This window comes from Magallana gigas, chromosome 2 (genome assembly GCF_963853765.1).
Source record: "Magallana gigas chromosome 2, xbMagGiga1.1, whole genome shotgun sequence".
Classification (NCBI taxonomy): Eukaryota; Metazoa; Mollusca; class Bivalvia; order Ostreida; family Ostreidae; genus Magallana; species Magallana gigas.
In genome coordinates, this window is record NC_088854.1 from 7,487,756 (window position 1) to 7,502,818 (window position 15,063).

The window sequence follows — 15,063 nt, forward strand, 5'->3', positions numbered from 1 at the left end:
TTTAGTTTTTGTACTTTTATTAATTTCTTCCAAATAATAGGATGCAAACACATTAGAGGACTTAGTTAAATACATAATGATTTTCGGTAATATTTACATTCCTCTCGTAAGCATCACAGTTACCAACATTTAAATGTCTGGTGATTAGTGACTCGATGAATGAAACTTGTCAGTGTCATCTGGTTCAATGCATCTCTAGTTCATGATAGTTACATGATCCATGATACTTGTTCATGCATGACAAGTTCATAAGTGACCCAATGCATCATATTTGTTCAACACATCGTAGGTTCATGATAGCGATCCGATGCACGATACTTGTTCTATTTATCACAGGTTCGTGATAGTAATCGAACGCACGATACTTGTTCAATTGATCACAAGTTCATGATAGTGATCCGATTCACTATACTTGTTCAATACATCACAGGTTCATGATAGTGATCCGATGCACGGTAATTGTTTGTTATATACATCATAGGTTCATGATAGTGACCTGATGCATGATGGTTGTTCAGTGCCATCTCGGGTTAATTGTTTTAATTCATCACAGGTTCATGATGCACAGTGCATTAGTTTACTATTGCATCTTAGTCCTGTTACGATAAGGACGTATTCTTTGGCCATGATATCCATGAGGTTGTTTACCACGTGGCACTGACGATAAAACTAATCTTATACAACAACCTGAAAGATTTGACAGACAGTCTGTGTGCACTGTAATGGATGGGGTTGATGAGGAACACGCGGGCTCCTGGGACTCTAGGTTTTGTCGCTCAGTGAAGACAGGATGATCTTGTCTATCCCTTGGAGGTTTTTCTTCTCTTTCCTTGCCGCCTTTTCCCGCTCTTGTTTTCTTCTCAACTGTCGCCTGAACGCCCTCTCGCCAATTAACAGCTCTCTGGAAAATTTGAACAGGAAGTCGAACAAGGTATTTTTCAGAGTAAATCAAAAAACTATAAATACTTGTATTGCCGATATTGCTACTGAAGCCGATGGCTCTACTGTGACATCAGAACACATAAATGAAGCGTCACACTTTATAATTGCAACTACATAAAACAACACTCAAACACAATAACTAACAACGAGATAAAACATTCATTGTCAGCGCAGCAAATCTATGAAATCATTTATGACAATTAAGCAAGAAATGCACAGAAGGCAACAAGTTTCCCCGGCACATTTAAGCGATTCCAGCTCACAGCGGTATAACTACAACAGCCATCTTACCATTGAGAAGTTTCTCCAGTTTTCTAGTGTGTTTCAAAAAAGTAATCATTATTTTGAATGGTAACAAAAGTAAATGGTTGAATGTACATGTATGGTGGATATGACGTAGCGAGAACTTACGAGAAGTCGACCTCGCCGTCTCCATCCATGTCTAGTTTGTCCAGCATGACGTCCAACTGGTGCTCCGTCAGGGGAACCTCCGCGGTCTGTGTCATAGGAAGAATAACAAATGATATTAGAACCATTCTAACAAGACCTTGGACTTTCAGTAGGATGTAACTATGTATTTCTTGCGTCAAACAAGTTAAAAATGACTCGATTTCAAGCGAAATTTGCACCGATTGCGTATGACAAATCAGACAAATCAGCTATGGCTGAGTGGCGGACAATGAAATAGACAGGCCTACGTCACATTGCTGTTTAACACAACTACCCAAAGTCCAAGGTCTTGTTAAAATGGTTCTATAAGTAAAAAGAATCAATGCTTACTATCAACAGAAACCAATGCTTCCGATTACTCATAATCAATGCTTGTTTATTTACCATCTGATATCAGTGCTTAGCGTAGACACAAACTAGTGCTTGCTATCAACACAAACATGTTTTTATTACCAACAGTAACATCTGCTTAAAATTACTATCAATAGAAACTACCCATAGTGTTGAAAAGTGCTTTATTATCATTAGAAAACAGTGTAAACTTACTGTTAACATGACCAGCCCAAACTTTATTATTGAACACAGACAAGCGCTTACCATTATGCCCCGTTTGAAGATTACCATTATGCCCCATTTGACGCTTACCATCATACCCCGCTTGACGCTTACCAGAATGCCCCACCTGACGCTTACTTTCATGCCCCGCTTGACCCTTACCATCATGCCCCGTTTGACGCTTACTATCATGCCACACTTGACGCTTACTATCATGCCCTACCTGATGCTTACTTTCATGCCCCGCTTGACGCTTACCATCATGCCCCGTTTGACGCTTACCATCTTGCCCCGTTTCATCTTTACTATTATGCCCCACTTGACACCTACCAGCATGTCCCACTTAACGCTTACCATCATACCCCGTTTGATGCTTACCATCATGCCCCGTTTGATCTTAACCATCATGCCCCGTTTGATCTTAACCATCATGTCCCACTTAACGCTTACCAGCATGTCCCACTTAACGCTTACTTTCATGCCCTACTTAATGCTTACCATCATGCCCTCTTTGATGCTTACCATCATGCCCCGTTTAAACTCGTCTCTACTGACGCTCATGCTGCCGTCCTTGTCCAGCCACTTCATCAGGTCGATCACCCGGTAGTTGTGCTCACTCATATACTTGTACAGCTCATAGACCGCGTCCAGATTACCGTCTATTCCATCACCTTTACGACCACGCCCATTCTCCCGCTTTATCACGTGACCATACACTACTTCCAGTGACTTTGTGGATTGAATGTCGTCTAACAGGGTCAGGAATTCTTCGTCTACTTCATTGTTCTAAATGAAATACAAAATGGCGTTTCCTTTCTTACACTTGTCGTCCCCGAAGTTCTATGAGGGTTAAATAACTTATTTCTATTGTCTTACCTCAAAGTCCAGTAGATTGACTCTGCAGGTCTCGGACTGGCCAATACAGGTCAGGATTACCATGGCAAGCTCGGGCGTGATGCAGTTTCCTCCCAACTACCAAAAGAAAAACTATTAACTCTGTAAACATTTTTTACTTGAAGAGGTGCAGTCGTAGAACATAGGAACAGGTGGTTTTACCGACAAAAAAAGGCAGAATTCCTAATTTTGAATCCTTACCCTGAGAATTTCCAGGCCGTCGCTATCTTTGACCCCCTGCATTAGGAACCCCAGGGCCTCCTTCTCCAGACGGTTGTGGGAGATATCCAGTTCCTTCAGAGTCGTGTTCTCCTTCAGAGATTTGCTCAACACTATGGCGTCGTTTTTGGAGAACCCGTTCCAGGCTAAGTCTAGCTTCCTCAGCCCTATATTTTTCTATTTCATAAACAGATAAAAACTTTGGCATAAAGAATTGATGCACCTAGATCCTAATAAATCTCGCCTAGTATCAGTATCACTTATACAGAGCGGTCTTACCTGCAGACTCGCTGCGATTGACATGGAACCTTTTCCTCGGAGATGATTCCAACTCAGATCAAGAATTCTTAGTGTATCGTTATTGGCTAAAATGTGAAAACAATAACACAGTCATACAAATCTTTTAAATATAAAGATATAAGATGTGTTATAATATTTTTATTTCTTACGTTAAAATCATCGCACAAAATACTAGTATCAATATTCAATGATTTATTACTTGCCTCGTGTAAACATGCTTATCTTTGAAACCTCATCAGGTTATATCATTTTTATTAAAATTCCACGAATATTTTAATACCGTTCAAATCCGTTACACGTGAATTAATATCTGAAGCAGGGCTTTGTTTCACGAAAAAGACTTATGACAATGAAGCACAAGTCTCCCGGGCCAAAAACTAAAAATATAATTAGGCATGCAGGTTTTTGGTTTTTTTTTTTTTCTTTTTTTGAAAAACTGAATTATTCCCCTTATATCATGTGAAACAAGATTTATTACTCGAAATGTTTCAATTCCATTGCTTAAGTATATTTCACTAGTATTATATTCAAACATTTGGTCAATATAGATCAGGTCACACCTGTTCACCAGACAAACCAAAAGGACAATTTACCTATTGCTGTTGCGAGGATGTAGCCGCCTTGGTCACAGATGCCATTGTGGCTTAGTATCAGTTCCCTTAATGTAGTGTTATTCTGTACAAGAAAACAATGGCTCTGAATTGATCAAGTTCATTAAAATTCAGGATAAAGGAAATAGACAAAGTTTGATTGTGAATTTACCTGCAAGATCTTGGCAAGAAGATGGGCGTCGCTATCGACTAGACTGCTGCCTAAACCAGAGAGAAAAAAGATTTGGTTTGTGAAAGTCTAATATTATCTACACTGAGACAAAGGCCATGTAGAAATAAATTAATGGTTTCCACTGGCAGTAACGATTTCAACTAATCAATGTCTTTGGTATTACACGGAGTTTCTATTTTACGTACATGTACATGTCTGATGGGTTTTTTTGTATTTACCTTAAAACCAGTTACATGCCAGTTAAATTCCCAGACTAAAAATCAACATAAGAAAACATTCTGTTGATCTGGTATACTGAACGTTGTAAGATTGCCTCCAGACACTGTAATGGTTGCTTAGAAGCTAACGTTGTCTAACTATATCACAACTTTGTAATGTATTAGTACAAACGTATACGTGTACATGTAGGTCCTCACCAGAGATGTCCAGCGACTGGATGACTTGGTTGTTGACCATTAGGTCAGATATTGCACGTAAGCCCTGGCTTCCTATACAGTTCTCGGAAAGATTCTGAAAACAGATCTACCAGTAATTGTTCATTGATATATTCTGGACAGAGAAAGAAGTACAAAACACATAGAAACATCAATGGATTAATATTAATCTTACTTGAAATTAAATATTGTAAGTGTTCTTAAAAAATTTGCTCAATATCCTTGCTTGAAATCCACGTTTAACAAATTTTGCATTTCTTTGTATATAACTTAATTCTTTTGCATTGATTTTATATTTGTATGATGCTAATTGATTGTTCCAGGAATCTGTTGTACAAAAACTAACGGTACATGAATTTTTTATAGATCAAATGTTTAGCGACTGACTAGCTACATCATACAGCATTTGAAAATCTATATATTGAAAATCACTTTATTGGTGCATAAATATTGAAAATCGTTCACAGGCACCTCTGTTCTTAAGGTGGTATTGAACATCTGTCGATAATAATGTGGATTAAAGAACATTATGATTAAAATACTTCCTCTTGTTTAAAATTGTAAACTTTTACAATATTTAACCAAAAACACTTTTTTTGAAAGGCAAAATTTGTTAAAATCCCTAGCGGATCGATTCGAACTCACTGTTTACAATTTTGTAGAGAACCCTTTAACCCACTGTTAGGTGACAATTATGGAAGAGAAATTATTCATAAAATTACAATTGTTTTTGTTTATTTCGATAAATAGTACGTCACAACATGAAGGTGTCTCATACCACTTTAAATAAAAGTCACCACAGCATAGCACTGATTGGTGGATGATAGAATACTCACCACATCAACAATGTTAGTGTTAATTTCCAGCATTTCAGCGATGGCCTTCGCTCCTTCTGCCTCGATTCCATCATCTTCCAAATCCAAATTTGTCACTGTGTCGTTATTCTGAAAAAGATCATATTTTCAAAAAATCGTTTACAAATTTAAAGTTTTTTTCTGAAATAAAATATATTTCACACATAATCATCAACCATCATTGTTAATTGTGGTCTTATTTTAAAATCAGTTCAATGCCTGTGAATATGGCTGGATATTAAATCAGATATCGAATCCTATAAATTTGAGACTAGGACTGGGTATAGTGAGGTCTGTGGCCCTATCAGTGTCACACTAAGCATTGATATCGATGAGAGCTGAGCTTGACAATTTCCTGGGTCTGTTTCTGTTCATATTATTCTTTGCTCGGGGAGTAATGTGTCTATTTACATCAAGAACCTGAGTCCCCTAGGCCTCATCTGGAGACTTAATACATTATAAACACTAAATGTTTTATATTCAAAGTTTTAAAACAACAAAGTTCTAATTATAGTATTTATGTAGACCAGTTTAGAATTTTAAGCTTTATAACCATAACATATAAAGCATTGCGTTTACCTGCCAACTGTGGCCCATCACGGATAATGGGCTCATCGTACAACTGTGCCCAAAATGACCAGCATTTATATAACTAAAACAGTTAAGAAAACGCACAATTTTGTATGTATCCAACTTACCCGTAGTGAGACTGTTTGTGCCCCAGTAGTACTCCTTATCTACGAGTCAAAGGTTCTGTGGGACTCTCACTGACTTACCAATAAAGCAATAGCGAGGGCCCGTGCCCCGATGGGTCCAATGCTGTGGTTCCGCATGACGATCCCTTTGTTGGACATCTGTCTGCTGAGGTAGGTGACGGGGGTGATTCCCAGGTGAGAGCACGAGTCTAGGTACGCCTGTAGCCTCTTTCTAGGCTTGATCTCTTCCTCTGGCTCCGGGGGCTCGGGGGTAACTGACGTGTAAAGCATGCCCATTGAACAGACATTGGTGAACATCCAAAAACCAATTAACATTTACAATAGAATACTGAGTATGAGCTTTCTTGGGTAGTGATGTTAGCATACTAACACAACGAGAATGGCTGAAATGAAATCGTAAACTACTTAATCACAAAATTTAATGATGTTTTAGAGTAACTCTAAATCTTAATCTATCTTGTCTGTGGATGTCCTATCATGCTGGAATACTATGTAAACTAATTATTTTTTTTCGAAATCATACGCATAAAATTAAGAAACCCCATGCCCATGATGTCTGAACTGAAGATCTTAAATTGGAAGAAAACTTTTTATAAATCAACTTTAAACCTACAGTGTATTGATATATTGTGATTTATCACACCTTTTAAATTACCTAGATACATTTGCCTTGGGTTTATATATAGTGCTTTAATCACCTTGTTCTCTCATCTCGTTTCATTTTCTATATGAAATTTCACTTAAATAAAAAAAAGAATGTCTTATCGAAAGAGATTCCATTTTTACGAAAGCCCATTGAGCTCTTTGCGTAGGTAAAAAGAAATTATTTTCGCGAATAAATGCGAAACTTTCGCGAATAATCGCGTTAGTTACGCGATAAAACGCGAAACTTTCGCGATATAACGCGTAACTTTCGCGATATAACGCGTAACTTTCGCGATATAACGCGTAACTTTCGCGATATAACGCGTTACTTTCGCAAATAAACGCGAAACTTTCGCGATTTAACGCGTAACTTTCGCGAATAAACGAGAAACTTTCGCAATTTAAGGCGTAACTTTCGCGAATAAACGAGAAACTTTCGCGATATAACGCGTTACTTTTGCGATATAACGCGTAACTTTCGCGAATAAACGCGAAACTTTCGCGATATAACGCATGACTTTTGCGAATAAACGCGTAACTTCTATATAAATAGTATCAATTCATACAAGAACTCTAATGAAGAACAATGATTGAAAACAAATACAGTTTATTTTTAAATAAATACTTATTTTTCAGTATTATTATATCACCCGTTTTACGTTTATTTATGATAACAAAATTATCTATTTTTATATACACATTTATAGATATAAATAAATGTAATAAAACTTCATTTAACTATTGAATGTTAGATGGTCCAAGTAGATATGGAGGTAGAACATTTTTAAATTCGCGAAAAAAATATTTTTATTAAATACGAAAATGAGCTCAATTGGCTTTCGTACATTTTATTATATCTATGTGATCCAGTATGTGTAATCTTGAGTTTTACCAGAGTATCATAGGCTTTTGATCCCAAACCTTTCTAAGGAACAATATTGAATTCGATAAGATCAACAAACATGACTTTGTATAGAAGTAAGAAACAGTACCATCAGCCATGATGTCATATCCGGTAAAAGTGAATTCCCTGATTGGCTGGAGCCGAGAGACAGATCCCCTTGAGGGATTGTCCTCTCGCTCGGACCTCTGGGAATATGCCGTGCTTCGACCCGGTGCGGTTCCGGGTTTTGGCACAGTTTCTCTGTCTGTTTCCGACTGAACTGGAGATTGGGGCAGACTTCCGGTTCCGAGTGGAGGCCCGGCGTTGGTCGATTCCCGACTGTGACATCGTTTGTCGTGAAGTTTGAGTGAGGAGGAGCTCAGGTAGAGTGTGGTGGCTTTACTTCCGATCTGGACCTCGCTCCTTCCGGTGGCAATAAAGGCAGGTTTGGAACTATTCTTCATCGTGGCGGGTCCTATCTCTGGAGAGAGGACGGGCGTCCCGGGGGTGGCCTGGCAAGAAAATCAACTGGTTATTCCATTATTACCTGAGGAAATCTCAGCATCCCGTTATTCTTCGTGTCTTTCCAAACGTGTTATTCACGTGGTTTCACAGATATTTAAAAGTACTATAGTGTATCGAATGGTTGACCCTGACTGAGTGAGCATAGTTTTCTTAGAGGATCAGACACTCGTATTCAAATAAGTAAATTATTTAAAAATAAAACTAACATTCCATACAGATTTTGCATTCATGCTTTGATTGGCAAGATATTGCCATCACAGAATCACTCCCGAAATCAAAACAAGAAGGATTTAAATGCTGGGTGACACCTACAGCCTATTATATGGAGGCTATTTTATAATTTGTATTACTTAATTAAGTCACGCTATCCTTCCCGTACTTAATAAATTTTTCACGGTACTTTGTGAACTAGAAGTACATTGTACAGTGTAAGTGTCGCCAAATCACCGAAACAAACAGTAGCTGATTACGGCGAGTCCCGATTGACTGGAACGGACTTACCTTAAACATTGATTTTGACACTGATTTGTAAAATTTCTTTATTAGTTTTCAATTAATAGTATATGTGGTCCTATACAATTGAGTTAAACACTAAATGTCACTAGTACTTTATTACTTATTTAAAAAAGCATGAAGGACAGGCTAGTGGTGTCCTCATACCGTGTACTAAATATAGGATGAAAAGACTAATAAAAGCATATTCTATGTATTCTGCCAACTGGATTAATCATATTTGTAAATCCGCAGATTTAGTTATGTCTAACAACATTTGTCAGGCCCCGAAGTTCGATATGATTGTATTACGCTTCATAATCAGAATATAATCTCCGTAATAAGGCGTATTAAGTGACAACTAAATACCACTTGTGCCTCTACAAAAGTTTATGAGTTCTTCAGCAAACTACTGGACTCAGTCCCAGCGATTTATATTGAATTGGATCAATTCAGCATATGAACAGTGTTTTACAAAGGTTTTAATAAGGATCATAGTTTTCACCAATCTGTTGATAAATGAGAGAGAGAGAGAGAGAGAGAGAGAGAGAGAGAGAGAGAGAGAGAGAGAGAGTACAACAAATTTAGCACCATTAAAAGAAACTTATAAGAGAACGGTAAAAAGTAATACATATTTCATTAAAAGACAATATATCTATCTATATCAAGGGTAAATAAAAAATAAACGTTCAGACCTGAGTGTTCCCCATGTCGTGAGGCGGACTTCCTACGCCTTTATGAATTTAAAGTTATTAGAAAGGTTTTATCACAGGGAGAGTATCGGTGTCAGTGATTATCGGGTGCTTCCACCGACCCCCAGTCAACATTAAAGGGTCATTATGCAATACAAACGATACTCTGATGGGTTTTCAAAATAAAACGAGGAACAACTCCTAGTCTAATTGGTTTTTTGGCAAATTGCAATCCAAGGATACGAGTTCAACTCATTGACAGTCAGTCGTGGGAAGAATTTGTCTGATCAAAATTAAACTAGCTAGAGAGTCAGACCAGCAGATTCAAATTGCTTTTTCATTCGATGCTTAAATTCACAAGTGTGGTTAAAAGCAACAGTAAATCAACTGATGAAAATTTTTAACAAAAATGGCGCGGTGACATTGGGATATCTGACAGGGTATATATGTAGAATATATATATACGGTATATCATACATATCTTCAAGATATTTTAAACCTGAAACAAAGGAAAACCAAGTGAAAAGCTGTCAATGTGACAGCAAACCGGGTTTTCTTTTATGTGAACAGTATCCATAATCCATGTCAACCCGCATCCAGTGAAATGGATAAGGTAAAAGGGTACCCTATATGCAATTTTTTGCCAAAAAATGACTAAGTTCAAAAGCTGGTATTTTTTTCATAAATAATCAGAAATCAAAATCCTAGCAATATGCACACCTCTGATATATGTACAATTGATCATACATTGATCTGCATTGATCATACATTGATCTACATTGATCATACATTGATCTGCAAAAGAACAACTTCCTATCTTGAAAACTGTAGGAGGAGTTATCCGTACAATGAGGGTACCCTATATGCAATATTTTGCCAAAAAAATGACGAAGTTCAAAAGCTGGTATTTTTTTCATTAATAATCAGAAATCAAAATCCTAGCAATATGCACACCTCTGATATATGTACAATTGATCTGCAAAAGAACAACTTCCTATCTTGAAAACTGTAGGAGGAGTTATCCGTACAATGAGGGTACCCTATATGCAATATTTTGCCAAAAAATGACGAAGTTCAAAAGCTGGTATTTTTTTCACAAAATATTGGAAATCTAAATCCTAGCAATATGCACACCTCTGATATATGTACAATTGATCTGCAAAAGAACAACTTCGTATCTTGAAAACTGTAGGAGGAGTTATCCGTACAATGAGGGTACCCTATATGCAATATTTTGCCAAAAAATGACGAAGTTCAAAAGCTGGTATTTTTTTCACAAATTATCGGAAATCTAAATCCTAGCAATATGCACACCTCTGATATATGTACAATTGATCTGCAAAAGAACAACTTCCTATCTTGAAAACTGTAGGAGGAGTTATCCGTACAATGAGGGTACCCTATATGCAATTTTTTGCCAAAAAATGACGAAGTTCAAAAGCTGGTATTTTTTTCATAAATAATCGGAAATCTAAATCCTAGCAATGTGCACACTTCTGATATATGAACAATTGATCTGCAAAAGAACAACTTCCTATCTTGAAAACTGTAGGAGGAGTTATCCGTACAATGAGGGTACCCTTTTGGCAGCCGCCCGCCCGCCATTTTCACCATTTTAATAACCGGATTTTTCCGTTGGAAAACCCGGTTAATTAAAAGACTCTTTTGTAAAGTTTAAATAACTGTTCTGCCTTAGCTGCAATTAATGTAGCCTTCTCCGATTTTTCATTTCTGATGTTTACCCCCCCCCCCCCCCCCCGAAAAAAGAGGGGAACATTACTGCAGCTACATGTAGTTCTGCCCTTATTCTTATGTGAAAGCGTTTCATGTAGAATTTTGTCGTCATATCGTTTTAAGTCGACTGCGAAGACCATCAGCCTCTCATGCCAATCAACAAGGTGCTAAAATGCAATAGATTTCATATTTAAATTTGCTCCTCTATTTTAGAGTATATCGTGTACATAAGAGAAAGGTATGGTGGCATATCTCTGCCTCTTGTGTGCAAGTTATTTTTCTATTAATTATGTCGACATGCAGGATGAATATGTTGACATGCAAGATTAATATGTTGACATGCAACATAACTATGTTGACATGAAGGAAAACTGCAATCAAATAAGAGTTTTAAAAAATCTCAAATATCGCCAACATGTGAGATCCAAGATGCTTGATACACTTCCTATTGATGTCAACATGCAACTTATTTATGTTAACATGCAACTTCTTAAATGTCGACATGCAACTTATTTATGTTGACATGCAACTTAGTTATGCTAACATGCAAGATAAATATGTTGACATGCAACATATTTATGTCGACATGCAATTTAGTTATGTTGACATACAACTTATAAGTTGTATGTCAACATATTTATCTCGCATGTCAACATACGTAAGTTGCATGTTGACATAAATAAGTTGCATGTCGACATAGATAAGTTGCATGTTGACATAAATAAGTTGCATGTCAGCATATTTATCTTGCATGTTAACATAAATAAGTTACATGTCGACATAAAAAGTTAGCATCTAGCATCTTGGATGTCACAAGTGGGCGATTTTTGAGATTTTGTATGATTTCTATCTGATTGCAATTTTCTTGCATGTCAACATAGTTATGTTGCATGTTGACATAATTATCTTGCAAGTCAACATATCTATCTTGCATGTCTACATATTTGATAGAAAAATAACTTGCACACAAGGGGCGGAGATATGCCACCATAGAGAGGAGTCTAGGGTCTAACTTAAATTGATCGAAGGAATGTAATTCGCTGTTAATTCAAGGGTATTTTTTTAAAATACATATATATGCATGAATACTCACCTACTTATTTAGTATGAAATTAATATCCAGTTATATATAAATATATCCAGTTATACTCAATGCAGAAGTCTTTTCTGCAAGTTGTTTGAGAATCACAAAACAAGACGCACTGGGTAGAATTTATCAAACTCTCAGTCAGACGACATCTTAGCAGGGAGGAGAAAGAGAGAAAGGGGTGAGAGCGATATAAATCAATAAACTCTTATTGTTTTTAAATATGTCTTTGTTCTTTTAAATCTCTACACGGCTTTTATTTTCTTTCGATCGAGACCTTTAACGAATAAGAAAGACTAGTAAAAAGGTTTGCGACGGAGCGCAGTATCCGGGATATTTCCTAGAGAGCACTAGTATGCACGATCGAGTATTGAATCGTTACTAGAACATGTCCTAGAGAGTAATACATTATATATTGTTCTCGTAGTCTGAATCTGTACAGTATCCAGGTTATGTCCGAAAGAGTATTGTACATGTATAGTGCATGGGGATCGAATCGAACTTTAATATATCCAGGATATTCTCTGGGATTGAACCTGTTCAGAATTAATATCCAAGCGCTGTATTCCACAGAGCAATAATGCACAGAGGGGTTTGAATTACAGCCCTTTGTCACCGAAACTACATTATATGACCATCTTTTCCCCCGAGATGCATAATTAATTACGTGTCTTTTGCGTTGTCGTCGATTCTCTATGTATTGAACGTATGTACGTATGTATTGAACGTATTCCCTATGTTAGCTTACAATTTTAGTCAAATCTTTACTGAAATTAAATTGAATTCCATAGTTATTAGTAATCGAATCTGCATGCAAGTTGCCCAAGATATTTCAAGTGCTAAATAAAAACATGGAGGTAGCTTTAAAAACTTACCATAAATACCAATTATATTTGTCTCTATGTTATATATTGTTAAAATCCTGCCATTTACACCAGACTCTAACTCAAACTCAATGCATGCCATCTAGAGACAGAATTGGTATACCGGTAAACATACCTGGCAGGTGTCTGTACAGGTATATATATATATCATCTATGGCATACAAAACAGTATTACAAACACTTGAAACAATGAAGTTAGGAAAAAACGGGGGAGGGTGATAAACGGATGTTACCCCTGCAACTATCAATATATGTGATCAGCTACCATCAAGATCGATACAGCGATTAATTGTAGCTATATCTCCGATCAGTTAGCTACCTGGGATGTTGGTAAATGATTATCTGATCAACTGTGTATCAAAACTTTGATCTATCGTTTCTGTTCGTTTGAATAACGCTGTCATCGTATCAACAATCATTGTCAACAACTTGTACAACCCAGCTCTCATGGACAAAACAATACTTACATCGCGAACATCTTTCATTTATACCGTCTTATACTTTGATTACTGCTGTATATGTTAGAGTCTATCTGCTCTGTGTTGTTTTTATCGTCTATAACAAATATTGACACTTTGCTTATGTATATGGATTTTATTTTGGTAGTTTATTTTTACGTTTTTATCAAAACGTAAAAGGATCAAACTCTTACTACATGTACTAAAATGTAGAATATTGTCTTGCACAAACCTATCAAATTAAATCCAAGTCCCCATGAACTTTAACCCAGCTCTGTTATAATTAAAGAGAACTGTGTTAAAAGCTCCATGATGCCGAAAGAAAAAAAAAGGGAGTATATTTGCTTTTAGTGATATACTACAACGAGCAGCGAAAGCTATCAAATTTATTCAAGATAGCGCGATTATTTGACATCAAATTTAGCGAGTTTCAGCCAGGACAAATATTTTGTTACAGAAAGAACTAGATTCTTTTAAATTAACTCTCCAAATTTCCGATGCTAAACGTAAAAAATGTTGAGAGAGAGAGAGAGAGAGAGAGAGAGAGAGAGAGAGAGAGAGAGAGAGAGAGAGAGAGAGAGAGAGAGAGAGCTTACCTTAAGTCTTGCTAATTGTGATACAACAAAATCCTTATGAAGCTATGTAAAATACAAAGATTAGATTTGGTCGCAGTTAATCTTTGCCATTGGTCTGAATCGGCCAAATTCGCAAGAGTAAACACTCTCGTTCTGATAACCTTGTTACGTTAATTCTCCAAATGCTTTTGACTCGACTATTGAGTCGCTCATTATATTCTGTGTATTGCAGGTCTCAACCACTGTTTACTTGATTAAATTCATGCAGCACATGGATTAAACCGAACAGAATTAGAAACACGTCTAAATATTAAATCGGTTAATTGACGTCGTCGTATATAATTATCTGTGAATAATGCCTATTATTTTTAATATATGTAACTGTTCTGAAAATGGTTTTCATTTTTAAACGCCTTAATTAATTTCTTTTTTTTTTTCATAACGGATAAATACTTTATTCAGCAATTTACTAAACCGTTCATTGAACAGCATATATATATATATATATATATATATATATATATATATATATATATATATATATATATATATATATATATATATATATATATATATATATATATATATTAATTTTGTTTTCAAAAAGGTAATAAAAACTATCTGTGTCGCAGTTCAAAATTCTAAATCATTGGGGAGTTAGTCAGTTTGATTGAAAAAGCATTTCTCTTTACCTTAAACTCGTTCGGACGAATGTGATGAGGAAGGGTGTGTGTGGGTGGGTGGGGGGGGGGGTCTAATACTCCTATTGGAATTAAATCTGATTGAAATCGGACTTTGGTTCGCTCCGAAATTTAATTTAATTTATTTATTACTTATTTATTTAATTATTTGTTTGTTTCTTTGACATCGATTGGTTATAACAAATATAATCGAGATCGAGGTTTTAAAAAAAGAAAATTGTTCGAATGACCTTACTATTA

At 36.2% G+C, this 15,063-nt stretch overlaps 1 protein-coding gene across 6 annotated transcripts; it reads right to left on the minus strand.

Annotated features, from left to right (window-relative positions):
* On the minus strand, nucleotides 1–14,342 carry LOC105348746 (leucine-rich repeat-containing protein 74A). 6 transcript variants are annotated; one of them, XM_066074785.1, is made up of 13 exons: nucleotides 14,144–14,342; nucleotides 7,785–8,187; nucleotides 6,208–6,401; nucleotides 5,414–5,521; nucleotides 4,560–4,665; nucleotides 4,123–4,172; nucleotides 3,954–4,035; nucleotides 3,340–3,425; nucleotides 3,043–3,237; nucleotides 2,824–2,919; nucleotides 2,470–2,733; nucleotides 1,354–1,439; nucleotides 1–901 (listed from the first exon to the last, which is right to left on the minus strand). In XM_066074785.1, the coding sequence occupies exons 2-13, from the start codon at nucleotides 8,137–8,139 to the stop codon at nucleotides 763–765; spliced, it is 1,761 nt and encodes a 586-aa protein (XP_065930857.1). In that variant the 5' UTR covers nucleotides 8,140–8,187; nucleotides 14,144–14,342; the 3' UTR covers nucleotides 1–762. The 6 variants fall into 6 exon arrangements, with proteins under 6 accessions (XP_065930857.1, XP_065930853.1, XP_065930856.1 ...); XM_066074781.1 differs by lacking the exon at nucleotides 14,144–14,342 and adding an exon at nucleotides 13,557–13,589; XM_066074784.1 differs by lacking the exon at nucleotides 14,144–14,342 and adding an exon at nucleotides 13,081–13,218.
* Nucleotides 14,343–15,063: the final 721 nt, after the last annotated feature.